We start from the raw sequence: 13,473 nt of genomic DNA, 5'->3' as shown, positions 1-13,473 counted from the left end.
CTTACCTTGACTCACTTGAGTGAAAAAGGAAAAAAAAAAAAGGATTTTATTGGAAGGTTATTGGAATGACTGAAAACTTAAAAGAAGTGAACAAATATGCTTTTAGATATAGCCCCAAGGCCTGAGCCACGGGAGCTCCTGGAGATTTTCTGTAGGCCTCTCTGAAAGCAAGTCAGTGCTAAACACCTTCTTTGTAACTATCAGCGTAAGAATCAATTTCCCAGGAAAAGAAATCTGATTGTTCTGTTTGGAATTTTGCCCTTGTGTCCATCAACCCAAATTAGAAGAAAAAGTGAGGAGCCTGCAGTTAATCATCAGCAGTGAAAAGAGCACAATGAATGAGCCTGTCATTTTGGGAGTTTTTCAAAACAGAGACAAAATTCATTATATACATTAAATATCAAATCCAATCAGTTCCTTCTAGCTTTGTATATATTGATATTATAAGAAAACTTTTTATATCCAAATTTTTCCACCTTCCAATTCCTAAAGCAACTTAAATTTTTCCTTTCTCAATTTTTCTTGAATGGTTTTTCAAATTTGACCCAATCTGACATTTGAAAAGAATCAGCTTTTCATTTAATAATAATAATTTAAAACTTTGAAGGCTTTAAACATTTTCTGTTTTATTGATTTCACATTTTATAATGATTACATCCTTTGTTTTGCTTTCTTTAAGCTTATTTTTTGTGTTGTTCAATTATTTCATACTTTACTTCTATCTTTTAATAAACTCATTTGATTCTAGCTAGAAATTTTTCTTGGAGTGTTTTACGGTGTTTCTTTGGAGTTTTCTAATTCTCTTCATTTTTTCTTGATAGGTTACAATTTCAACTATGTTATCTCTTTTTCCATGGGTTTTGGGATATTTTCAAGGAGACTGGGTTCAGAGGGAGGGTGGAAGGATTATCTTTTCCCGTTGACTTTTAGTTGTAATGCTATGTTGTGAAAGAAAGTGGTCTAATGTAATTTTTTATATGTGGAATTTATAGAGATTTTCTTATTGGTCTAATAAATATAAAAACTATACATATTCCATGGAGATTTGTTAAGAATTTGTTTTCTTCATTACCAGAAAAAAACAGGATATTTCTAAACTTCTGGATATACTTTATACATTTTAATGGCTATGAAGTCCAGATAGTCTATTTAATTTTTAAAAAATAAGCAATGAACAGAAATTATCACTGCTAGTGTTCTACTAGTGCTTATTTTACCAACATTGCACAGATTATAATATAGTGCTGTTTCTTTTATGTCATGGTGGACATGACAAAATTAAATTAAATTAAATTGAAGCCTTATCTTCTGTAAAGTATGGCTGAATTATAAATAATATCAACTGAGTCAAGCTTACTACTGGAATTACTCAAATCTTCCACATGCCTGGTAATATTTTAGTCTCATATTTATCTGGTAATGCATATTGAATTCAAAGGGATCTCCTCCCATATTCTTTTTGGTTCTATAGTATGTATTTTTGGTATTATATATTTCTGAGATAGGGTTCTATGTGTTAACTTGTCTGTCTCTCCAGAGGGATGTAAACAAGTTGAAAGTGACACCACTATTTTGGAGCTCTTATAGTCATAAATGACAAATAAATCACAGCCCCCTTCCTCATCACAGTTCTGAAAGCAATAAATGGTAACATGGAAATCCAGTATATTACCTTTATAACTGATAAAGTGGTCAAGAACTTGTTTTGGGAGCACCTGCGTGGCTCAGTGGTTAAGCATCTGCCTTTGGCTCAGGTTGTGCTCCTGGGGTCCTAGGATTGAGTCCTATATCGGGTTCCCTGTAGGGAGCCTGCTTCTCCCTCTACCTATGTTTCTGCCTCTCTCTGTGTCTCTCATGAATAAATAAATAAAACCTTTAGAAAAAAAAATTATCTTGGGAATACAAAACAAGTAGGCTTGCAGATATTTTCCAATCCCCCAGTCAAGTTTATAGCACAGTCCCTCAGGAAAATGAGGATCTGCAGAGCAAATGCATTTATTTAGGATTATGGAGTTACACGTCTCGTGCTTAGAACAACAACAACAAAAATTTAAAGAAAAGAGAAAGACTGAAAACCCAAGATTTATAGCCTCTTAGTGGATTGTCTCCATCCAGTGTAGCAACTTAGGCCAATGAACATCATTTACCAACCAGGTAACTCATTCTTTTACCATGAGAAAAAATAAGTAATGTGTAGGTCAAGAGATCTTTTAAAGTGGATATCACTACATAATAATATAAGAAATGTGGAGAAGTCTTCTCTCTGACATTATGCAGTTTTTAAATATTGACATGTCACTCTGATGGATATAAGAGTCAGAAAAATTTTTTGTGAGGTACCACATAACAAAAATTTGGGGCTTTGCAGTCCATGTAGTCTCTGCTACAACTAAACAGCTTTGTCTGGGTAGCATGAAAGCATCCAAAGATAATACATAAAGATTGAGTGTGGCTGCATAAAAACAGGCAGTAGGCTAGATTTCTCCAGTGGCATTAGTTTACCAACCCATGTGCTTTGGTAATGTTAACTCAGTTTACAAAAGTTCTTCATATATCTACACATCTATTTTATCTTGATACATGACTTTAACAGATAATTTTGAAAGCTTCCCAAGGAAATGAAAGATTTACATCAATTTATAGAGCTATTGAACTGAGAGCTATTTTTCCTTTTTTGCCTTTCCACGTGACTAGATTCTAGATATTGAGAAATGTTATTATTAGAGGCTGCTAGTTGAATCAGAGCCATCAATCCTCAATTAGTATCTTTAGATTTTGGAAGTGGCTTATGAACAGCAGTAATTCATATATCAAATAGGATTTTGTTTCCTGACTCCTTTCATCTATTTCATCCCTGCTGAAATGGTCCTGGCTTGGTACTTTGGTGGATTACTTTTAAAATTCTTGTTCAATAGAAGACTTCTTCTCAGAGCATTCTTTCCATGTGGTATCTGAGTCATGCTGGCACTTCTTTAATCAGACTATTAATTCTGCTTTTGCTTTCATTGACTGCAAATGTGAAGCGACCAATGTGCTACAGGATCGATTTGTCCAAGGCAATTAACACTATTTATCTCAGTGACCTCCCAAGTGAACTGATTTTCTTTTCACAAACACTCTGACCCCTCAATAGCAAAGTATGACCTCTCAATAGCAAAATATGACCCATCATTATGTAATTGATGAAAATGACTGCAAATACGTAACCCAAGGTAATTGGGTCTACCAGATGGATATAGAACTATTCAAATACTTTTAGATTTACTTCTCTGAAATACAATTTAAATGCATGATTCTATATTTCTGATGTCTATGTAAGTCACATGTGGTATTTTCAAAATACAGATGGATCTCTATTTTCATCTGAGAAGTATTAATCACATGCACATTTGAAGCATTGTGTCTAAACGAATGGTTCACAAACAGATATCAGGGTATATTAGCATCACCTGAAGACTGCATCATTTCTGCTTTGCTGAGAAGAGATCATAAAATGTGTAGTTACACTGTACTTTTGCAGATTAACTGAGACAATGTATACAAGCCCTTGCCATAATGACTGGAAAATAATGAGAGCTTAAAAATGATGACTTCATTGTTATGATAACTCCTGGTGCTGCAATTTGTTTTTTCTTAAACTGAGAGAATAAAAATTTTTTTCAATGTTCCTTTGTTTTCAATAAAATGACTTGTCATGAAAGCACTAGTAAAATTGTAGGCATATTATGACATAATTAATAGAGTAGTGACTAAATATTCAAGCAGTAATCTAATTTTATATTTCATAAGGAATTGTGTTCAGTTTTGCTAGAGACAACTTAAACATTATAAAATAATAAAAATACCAGGCATTTTATACATTCATCAGTAAGTGAAAAATGGCTGAATTAGCAGTTGGGAGGTAGCTAAGGAGGAAAAGAAATTTCCTGTTAGTGGGGACTTTCTGCTTAGTATAGAGAATGTTAGCAGCTGGTATAAAAAAGAAGACTTTGATGTAAACAATTGTTTTCTAATTTGATGGTTAGACTCTGTTGTCACTGCCTAAGGGTAACTAAACTCCTTCTGCTGCCCTTCTGGCCAACTGGACATGACATGTAGGATTAATCTTCTAAAAACACAGTGGTTTCTAAACCTGGATGATATTTGAAGTATCTAGGAAAAATTGAATTATTATATTTTAGAATATTCACCCAATTCAGATAGCCGATTTTTTCCCTCAGTGTCTACTAGAAGCAATCCTATACCAGGTACATCTTGTAAAAAATTCCATAGGCAAGAACTCTTCTGCAAGCAAAACACGTAGTGTGTCTACCAGGAGGTTTGTCCTTAGTATGTTTATAAAGAGATGAGAGCAGATCTTCTACAATTCTCTGGCTCTCTTGTAATGAGAGCTTTTGTTATTAATATTTTCGTCTATGTTTATCAAGAATAGAAGTTTAAAATTTCCTTTTTCTCTGTTGTCTTTGCCTTGTTTTCATTTTTAGATTGTGCTGGTCTCATAAAGCAACCAGGGAATATTTCTTCATTCTTTATTTTTGAAAAGAGTTTGTGTAAGATTGACTTTAGTTCTTTTTTTTAACATCTAATATAATTATCAATAAACTGATTTAAAGAGATCTGAGTAGGGAGGTTAGCTCTTAACATTATGGATAATCCAGGACAGATCTGTGTTCTGTTATCTTCCTGGGAAGAATGTCATGCAGACCAATTGGCTGAACTCAAATTCTAAACTCTGTTCTTCCTATGGTGTTCAGAAGCTAAAATTCTCTGCTCTGTTGTTTTAACCTTCCAGCCATTACTTTCTGCTGAGTACACTGGAACCTCCTCAAAGCATATATATAAATCATATAAGAATGTGGACAGAGTTCGTATGCAAATTTTGTATCTCCTCCTCAGTTGTATTTTCTTTCTAGAATTTTCCCTGTCATTTTCTAGCCACTTCTGACATCTACAAACATCAACATCTGGCTCCTCAAGTCAGTAAGATTAGTTTTCTGATTGTTTTTTAATTCTCCTAGGCAGGCCCACTACAAAGTACCCTTCAGAAAAAAGTGACATAATTGCAAATTGCACCAAATTTGTTACCCTTTTTCAAGGTTAGACTGCCAGTTTCCTTCTACTAATGATCACTCCCAAGAGTGTTCATAAGGTTGTGCTATTAAAAATAATAAAAATTGTCCAGAGATTTTAATTTTTATCTGCAAGAGGGATAAGTCTGTTATAGGCTAATCTGTCATTGTCATACATGGAATTCTCTTCTATGAAACACTGTTTTTTTAAAGATTAATTAATACGAGAGAGAGCAAGAGCAGGGGGTGGGGAGAGAGAGAGAATCTCAAGACTTCCCATGGTGCATGGAGCCTGTCATAGGGCTCGATCTCACAGCCTTGAGATCATGACCTGAGGTGAAATCAAGAGTCAGACAACCAAATGAGCCACCCAGGTGCCCCATCTCTTCCATGAAACATTTTGGAAAGCATAATCTTAGACTTTACCTCAAGCCTACTAAGGCTTAAACTCTGTATTGTTTAAGATTTCTGTAGTTTATTATAGCCATTGGCCAGGATTGAAATCTTTCCTATGAGCCTAGAAAATTCTAGAATATTTTTAATAAATCCTTGAGGGCATCAAGAAAACCTTAATAGATAGAAAAGTTTCTATCTCTTTGTGTTTAGAATTATAAGTAGCACTTTTCTATAATTTTAAGAGCTATAATTTGAGGTAGAAAAAATAGCAAAGGCTCTTCAAACGTGTCTAGGAGAGTCTTGAGGCAGTAATTGTCATTACATTAATACTTGCTATCTGTCACCAGGACTTCTGACTACAAGAAATACTCATTGGGTTATATTGTTATTATGTAAAAGGATAGTGTTAGAAAGGATATTCTCCCAACCTGTTAAAATTCAATTGCATGTATGCCTCAGATCTTGGCTCAAACAAGGCATTTAGGAGACAGGAAAGGAAAATTTCCAAAACAAAGCAGAAAATGCTCAAGAGGCAATACTTTTATGTTCAAAGAGCAATTCCAACCCCACTTTAGCTGATTATTTGTAACAGAACCATTTTAGGAAAGCTTAATCTGGTTTGAACTGCCAGAGCTCACACTTAAGGAAGCTAAAGATCAAAATATCATTTACCATCCATTAAAATGTCTGAAAATGAAGTTACCAAAGACATATATTGCATGATACTGAATTTTGGGCATCTTATAATATCATTATTCTTAAGTTGAATGTAATAAAATTAGAACAATTTTGTTGGAATAATTTGGGAACTATATACAAAATAATTTTCATAAGGATAATATTTTTAAATCCTGTAAGATGTCTTTTGACATCAAAGACCTCAGTAAATTGGCCTTCCTACAACCATACAATGCACTTCCTGTGGTACAAGTATACTAAGGTTATAGTAAGACGTTTGTCAAGATAGTAATTGAAGAATCAGGCAAAGGCTACAGTTTGACAGAACAAACAACAACAACAAAACAAAAAAACATATTGTCTTTGCTTAACTGAAAGCTCACTTTACTTATTTTAAAGAGTAAAGCTTTTTCTTTTTTTAATGTAAGCTCCATGCCCAATGTAGGTCTTGAACTGATGACCCTAATCTCAAGAGTTACATGCTCTACCAACTGAGCCAGCCAGTTTTTACAGTAAGAAGTTTAAGCCTATTTTTACAGTAAGAAAAAAAAGATTGGTACAATAAAAAAAAAGAAATTTATTTTTAATCAGAAAAAAAATTGGAAAAAATTTCTAATAGTTATGAATGAGGAAAATACAAAACTTCAATATAATAAATGTCTAATATAACAAGGCATTATGAAGGGGAGCAATGATATAAATAATTTATATTATTTCATATTTATAAAATAAAATTTCAGTTTTTGATTATTAATCATCAGTATTCTCATCTATGAACTAGAGATGATAATAATAGCACATGTGTCTTATAAACTTGGGTAAAATTACATGTGATAATGTATGTAAAGTGTTTAAATGGGTGCCTGGTACATAGGAAGATTTTAAAAAGGTCATTTCTCTTTTTTATTTCATTGTTATTGATATTGTTTTATTTTTACAATTAAGACTAGGCTGAGAATTCTGAACCAATAAAGAAACCGTTTCTGACTCATTACATTAAAAAATCTGTTGAAGTAGACTATTTATAAACTACAATTATATTTTACAATTTATTGTGTTCCAAAAATGTACCAATAATTGTATTATAGACTTACACTGAAATTTATGTCAGGAAACTGGGGTTGTATTTGAGTTGATGTCATTGTGTCATGTAGGAAAACATATTAACCTTTGGGACCTTTGTTTTGTATCTTTTAAATTATATAATTGACAGTGACATGAAATTGAAGACGATTTCCCAATAAAAGCAAGTAGACAACCTGTAATAGGTCGATTTTATTAGCTGTGCTGAATGTGTAGCAGATTCTTGATGATTCACATGAGTGTGTAAGTGTCCTCACTCCAATTTGATGACTTATGGTAATCAGACCATATTTAGGCTTAGTAGCCTAAAGTAATGACAAACTAAAAGAAAAAAAAATGTGCATGCTTTCAGGCTAAATTTGCCCACTGTTTTCTTTTGAAATTAAACTATATTATTTGAGACTTACTAGAATTCCTATAATGCAAAGAAAATTGCTATTAACATCTTGGGCTCTACATTTTGATAGATCATGATTTACAACGTGATCTAGTAAGTAACTGTTTAAACCTTGACAAGATTTAAAATCTCTGTAAGCTTCATTTGAAAAAATTTGATGCTATTACTCATAAAATTAGCCTTGTAACTTTGTTGTGTGAACTGAGATTATGTAGGTTAAAAATAATCTACCTCTAGTACAAAGTAAGGGCTCAGTGAATTCTAACCTTTATTACTGTTATCATTACCACTATTATCAATATAATCATCATCATTTACTAATGATAATATTTATTTCTAGCCAATCTCCTTAGCAAAGGAAGAAAGAGATTTCTGCAGTTAAAATATTAGATATTGCTTGGGAAAGTATAATAATTGATGACGTGTGAAAATATTTTGTGAAATTTGTCTAAACTTTTCATTTATCTCTTCAAATAAGTGTATCTGTTGCTAATGGTCACTTATTTTATGAGTAAATATAAATTTGTTTCTTTGGAATCTCAATGGTATAGTTTTTGCAACTATCTGAGATACGTATTCAGGTTTGCATTTATGTATCTACATTTACATCTATAGTATCCATATCCGCATTTATATTCTAGGTCTTTATCTATCACTATCCCAATCTTAAAAACAGTGTGATCATATCACCCTTATAGAATGAATCTCTCTGAGCATAGAAGCTCACATTTTTATAAAACCACAGTTCTTAGCGCAAAGGTTTCTTGTACAGTAATTACTCAGTGTTTTCTGAAGAAATAATTGTAAAAATTACAATAAAGCAACTAATTCCTGAATTGTATAGAATTAATGAAGAATTTAAGGTTATATAAAGAACACTGTAACAGATTTTTAGAGAAAGAGAGCCAAAATACATATATTGACCTTAAATATCAGAACTTTAGGATCAATGGCATTATTTATAAACCAACAAATTAAACTTTCATCTGTCTTTTTTGTAAATATACTATAAAAATACAATCCTGTACTTGCCAAATGTTGATAAATTTGTCTCATATTTATAAATTTACCAAAATCATGGTAAAATATTTCAAATTTGCTGAGTATATGTATATATTATGTATGTATATGTATATGTATGTATATATGTCAATCATGCTGTGGGTAAAGACAAACTAGAAGAAAGCAACTTATAACAACTTAATGACAGTATAAAGATCACAGGACACAGTATCATACTTTACTGACACTAAGTGGAACAAAAAAAAAATTCACAAGATTTGCTAGTATTACTTTCATTGTCTGACTGCCATTTCCATCAGCTCCTTTTCGTGGTTCCTCAAGCTGATTAAATAAAGAAATGTATAGAAATCTCTAATAATAATAAAAAAAGAAATCTCTAATAAGGTAATTTCCTCTTGTGGAAAATGGAAAAAACTCTTTCAGATCTTATTTTATTTTGTTTTGTTTTTAAACATTTTATTATTTATTTATTTATTTATTTATTTATTTATTTATTTATTTATTTATGAGAGACACAGAGACAGAGGCAGACACACAGGCAGAGGGAGAAGCAGGCTCCATGCAAGGAGCCCGATGTGGAACCTGATCCCGGGTTCAAGTATCAGGACCTGAGCCAAAGGCAGACGCCCAACCTCTGAGCCATCCAGGCATCCCAGATTTTATATTATTTTGATTTCTAGTTTTAGTTTAGTTTTATAGAAAGAGGGCAAGTGATGCAATAGATTACCATTTGAAGGTTTAGCTTACCTTTAAACTCAAATCTTAATAATGACTATATATATATTTAAGACATGGTTTATCTTTGATATAGATAGAAATGGTTGTATAAGTTTTTTTTTTTTTTTTTTCATTCTAACTGATAAAAGCCCTCTAAAACTATTGGAGTACTTTTTTTACGTTGGTTAACTATTTAAATCTTCCCTTTCTTTTTATAAATACTGAGTTTTGGCATAAGTGTACAGGAGAACTACAAATAAATTGTCAAAGAGCTATTCTTTACATGTCAATAGATATTCTTATTTGTGGGGGTTCACTTTTTAACATTTCAATATTCAAATTCCTTTCCTTTCATTCACTTAGCTAATTTAAACAAGGCTGACTGTAACAAGGGGTTAATTGTGTAAATATAAGATTGTTTAGAACCAATGTGCGTTCGAATGTTATGGCTTAAAATCACAGGCAGTTAATTCATAGAGTCACCTGTGACTCATAATAAAATACATTTAAAATAATCCCTGTGAAGTTATTACGTTTTTACTACTACAAGTTTGACTTCGTTATAAAAAGAATTTAACTCTAGAAAAAAGTGTTTTGATATGCTGAAAACCTTTAAGAACCAATTTTTAAATTCTTCCTTTCTCAAGCTAGATAAAACATGATGCTTTAAAATACTAAGGGAGAACTTCCACAGAGATCACCCATGTCTAGGCAAACACTCAACATGCAATTTTATGTGGAATTGGTTGCACCCACTTCTGCCTCTGTCACCATGTTTAATGCTCACTAAAGGGATAACAGCAAGTCACAGACTAGAGATTAAGTTCTAGGTCTTAGAATTCAAGTTGGGAAATGAAATTTCAAATTACATAAATGTAAGTAGTTCTGGAGAGTTTTACAAGTATATAATTGAAAGCAACCTTCTGTATTTTATAAAACCATGGGAAGCAAAGGAGGAAAAAATAAGCTGCTAATGAGAGGAAATAATCTTCTACAGATATGGATTCTGGGCCAAATACTAAAATGCTATACATGAAAATTAAAGAAGGGGCACTTAAGAGATTTTCTCTATGGGCACACTAATTAAGATGTAAATTTGTCAAGGAAGACAAAAAGATAATATCAGATAATAAAAACAATAAATTCCTCAATAGCAAATTTAATACACAAATAACCTAAGTCAAAGAAGGGAGCCCTGATGGGTAGACAACTTAAAAGAGGGCATAGCATAGTCTGGAGAAAATTAAATCCAGAGATTTTTCTGGTTCATAACAAAATTTCTTTTTATTTTTTTTTTATTTTTTTTTTTTATTTTTTTTTTTAATTTCTTTTTAAAGTTAAAAACTGTAGTTGCACAATGAATAGCTTTTTGAAGAAAAATTGTAGATTTCAGTGATGATATAGATTTAAACGAGCTTATTTATCTGAACATAATAATTGTGGCAAAGTTGACGATTCTTTATCACAGGAGTGTTTGTCGACTAATTAGAAAAAATGTAGTCCATGTGAAATGTGATATATATTAAAGAGGAGTAGACACACTTTAATTGTATGTGTATGTGTGTGTTTAAGATTGCCCTGGCTCCAGTGTAGTGAATTGCACTGTCAGGAGGGAAATACAGGCAAGAGATGATGGTTGATTTGACTAGGGTGGTGACAGCGGAAAAAAGGAACTGTGGTTTCAGTTGAGAAGAGAAAGAAAAACAGAAAGGTTACATCAAATTATAAATATTACATTTATCATAAAATACTTGGGTAGAATAACCAATGATTAGGGAATGCATGATGATACTAAGACATGATACTAAGACACATGGAACTGTGTGCATGTACTTGGGGGAAACTATACAGCCTGAAACTGCTTCCATCCATTCCTGACAATAGGACACTTCAAATTCTTAACAGTTCTCTTGACTTCATTTTCGTGTCTATGACACGCTAACTTGGGCACCTTTGTGGATTCATTTGATAGTTTCTCTTATCTATTAAAGTGATTAACAATTAAAGTTTAGTTTTTCCTCCAATTTTTATATATGCCAGTATGGTAGATCAATTGTGAGAATGGCCCCAATTCTTCAGCCACTCTCCAACCTACTCTAAGATCTACACTCTTGGCAATGTGATTTTTCAGTTCTTTATTTCAGCTGATGCCTTCTTTTACCCCTGGAACCTATACAGGCCTTGTAACTTGTTTTACATAATAGACTATTAGGAAATGATGCTGTGCCGTTCTGTGACTCACCATTCAGAGGTCTTGCATGTTTCCATTCTTTCTCTTGCTCTTCTGCTTTCATCTTGAGACCACGCCTGGTTGTCTTTCCCCAGGAGATGCATCAAGTAGAATCAAGTCAGTTCAGTTTTTCTAGCTGAAAGTCCAGACATGTGACTCCACCTAAGATCAGTAGAACTGAACAGTTAGCTGACCACATGGGTGGCCTCTACTGTGCCCAACTCAGTCAGGAGAGCTGCCCAGCTGCTAACATAAAGATTCATGAGTAAAAATAATTGATTTACTGCCTTGGAAGTCTTGTGATCATTTATTATACAGTACTGTGGTGGCCCATAGACAACTGAGATAGTAATTATTTCCAATAGTATTAGTGATTTATGAGCATATCATGCTTTTAACGGCAAAGATCTATATTATATGCTGCCCTTTTTATTTTCCAAAAATAGATTTGAGAATGTTGGGTATAAAGCAGATGATCAAAAATATTAGTGACTAGTTATTTGATAGGACAACAGATATATCTCAATTTTTCCCCAAATTTCAGGAATCAGAGTTATCTCCTTAATATTCTGGGCTTTGATGTTTCATAGTGCCTAGAAAAGGCTTCTAAAATGTTTACTGAAAGAATAAATTCATGACTGAATAACTAGACTGACACATAGTGCCTGCATTATAGTACAATTGTGTATACTAATATATCCTGTGTATAGTATAACTGTGCATACCACTGCATCCTCTACTCTCCTTGTTTGTAATAGATATTTAGAAATTGCCTTGAAATAAATAAATCAAATAATAAATATTGGTATATTCTATGGACTGAATTAGGTCCCCAAATTCATATGCTGAGGTACTAATGCACAATATTTGGAGGTCAGACTTTTAGGAAGTGACTGAAATTAAATAAAGTCAAAAGGGTGGGGGTACTAATTCGATAGAATTGGTGGCTTATAAGAAGAGGAAGAGGGGCGTCTGGGTGGCTCGATCAGTTAGCATCTGCCTTTGGCTCAGGTCATGATCCCAGGGTTCTGGGATCAAGAGCCCTCTGTAGGACTCCTTGCTCAGGGGGAGTCTGCTTCTCCCTCTCCTTCTACCCCTCTTCTCCCCACCATGTTCTCTCTCAAATAGATAAAATCTTTAAAAAAAAAAAAAAGAAGAGGAAGAGAGAGAAAGAGATCTCGTTTTCTCCACATTCAGATACTGACGAAAGGCCATGTGAGGAAACAGTAAGTTGACTGTCTAAAGCTAGAAGAGAGGCTTCACTAGAAACCGAATCTGTTGAACCTAGTGCTTAGACTCCGCAGCCTCCACAACTGTGATAAACTAAATTTCAGTTGTGTAAGCCAACCAGTCTATGGTATTTTGATATGGCTGTCCAAATAGACTAAGGCTGTGTAAAAGAACAAATGAAAAAAATGATCTTTCAAATTTGCATTCATGATAATATGGTATTGGAAGCTAAAGAACACTAATATGAATGTTCTGAATGGGAATAAAATGTGTCAAGGAAAAAATAAACTTGCTATTTTTTTAGCTGACTACGAAAAAGACTGAAATACGTAACTTTACTTACATGTTTTTGTAAGGCTTTATCCTATCTATACACTGCCTTCAGAATCATAATGGCATCACAATCACATCTTACTTCAGGCCTACTTAAGAAAGCAGAATAGAAACAGTCTGCTAAAGGGAAAAGGAACAATTTAACATATGGAAGGATAAACAGAGATTTTGGTCTCTTCATGTTGTTTCTGGATCTCCCTCTTAACTCTATTTTGAATCAAATTCATTTACTCTGGTTTTTGTCCCTATTTATACTAGCCTTTCCCTTATATGTGTCTGCTTGCTGCTTTGTGGATAAGAATTTTTATGAATATGTT

The 13,473-nt window shown here is 32.9% G+C and overlaps 1 protein-coding gene across 10 annotated transcripts in view; it reads right to left on the bottom strand.

The window, feature by feature from the left end:
• Positions 1 to 13,473, bottom strand: part of LOC144287924 (uncharacterized) — a 398,850-nt gene that overhangs the window by 229,938 nt on the left and 155,439 nt on the right. For 8 of the 10 annotated variants that reach the window (XR_013355747.1, XR_013355753.1, XR_013355749.1 and 5 more), the window contains one exon: positions 11,606 to 11,755. The exons of the other annotated variants lie outside the window; for them this stretch is intronic. Coding sequence is in view for 2 of the 8 variants with exons in the window: in XM_077855422.1 (XP_077711548.1) it covers positions 11,606 to 11,697 (92 nt within the window). In the remaining 6 variants the exon portion in view is untranslated. The remainder of the gene's footprint in view (positions 1 to 11,605; positions 11,756 to 13,473) is intronic. 10 annotated transcript variants of the gene reach the window in all.

Source organism: Canis aureus, chromosome 17 (assembly GCF_053574225.1).
Source record: "Canis aureus isolate CA01 chromosome 17, VMU_Caureus_v.1.0, whole genome shotgun sequence".
NCBI classification, from domain to species: Eukaryota; Metazoa; Chordata; class Mammalia; order Carnivora; family Canidae; genus Canis; species Canis aureus.
This window is presented reverse-complemented; position numbering and strand designations above follow the sequence as displayed.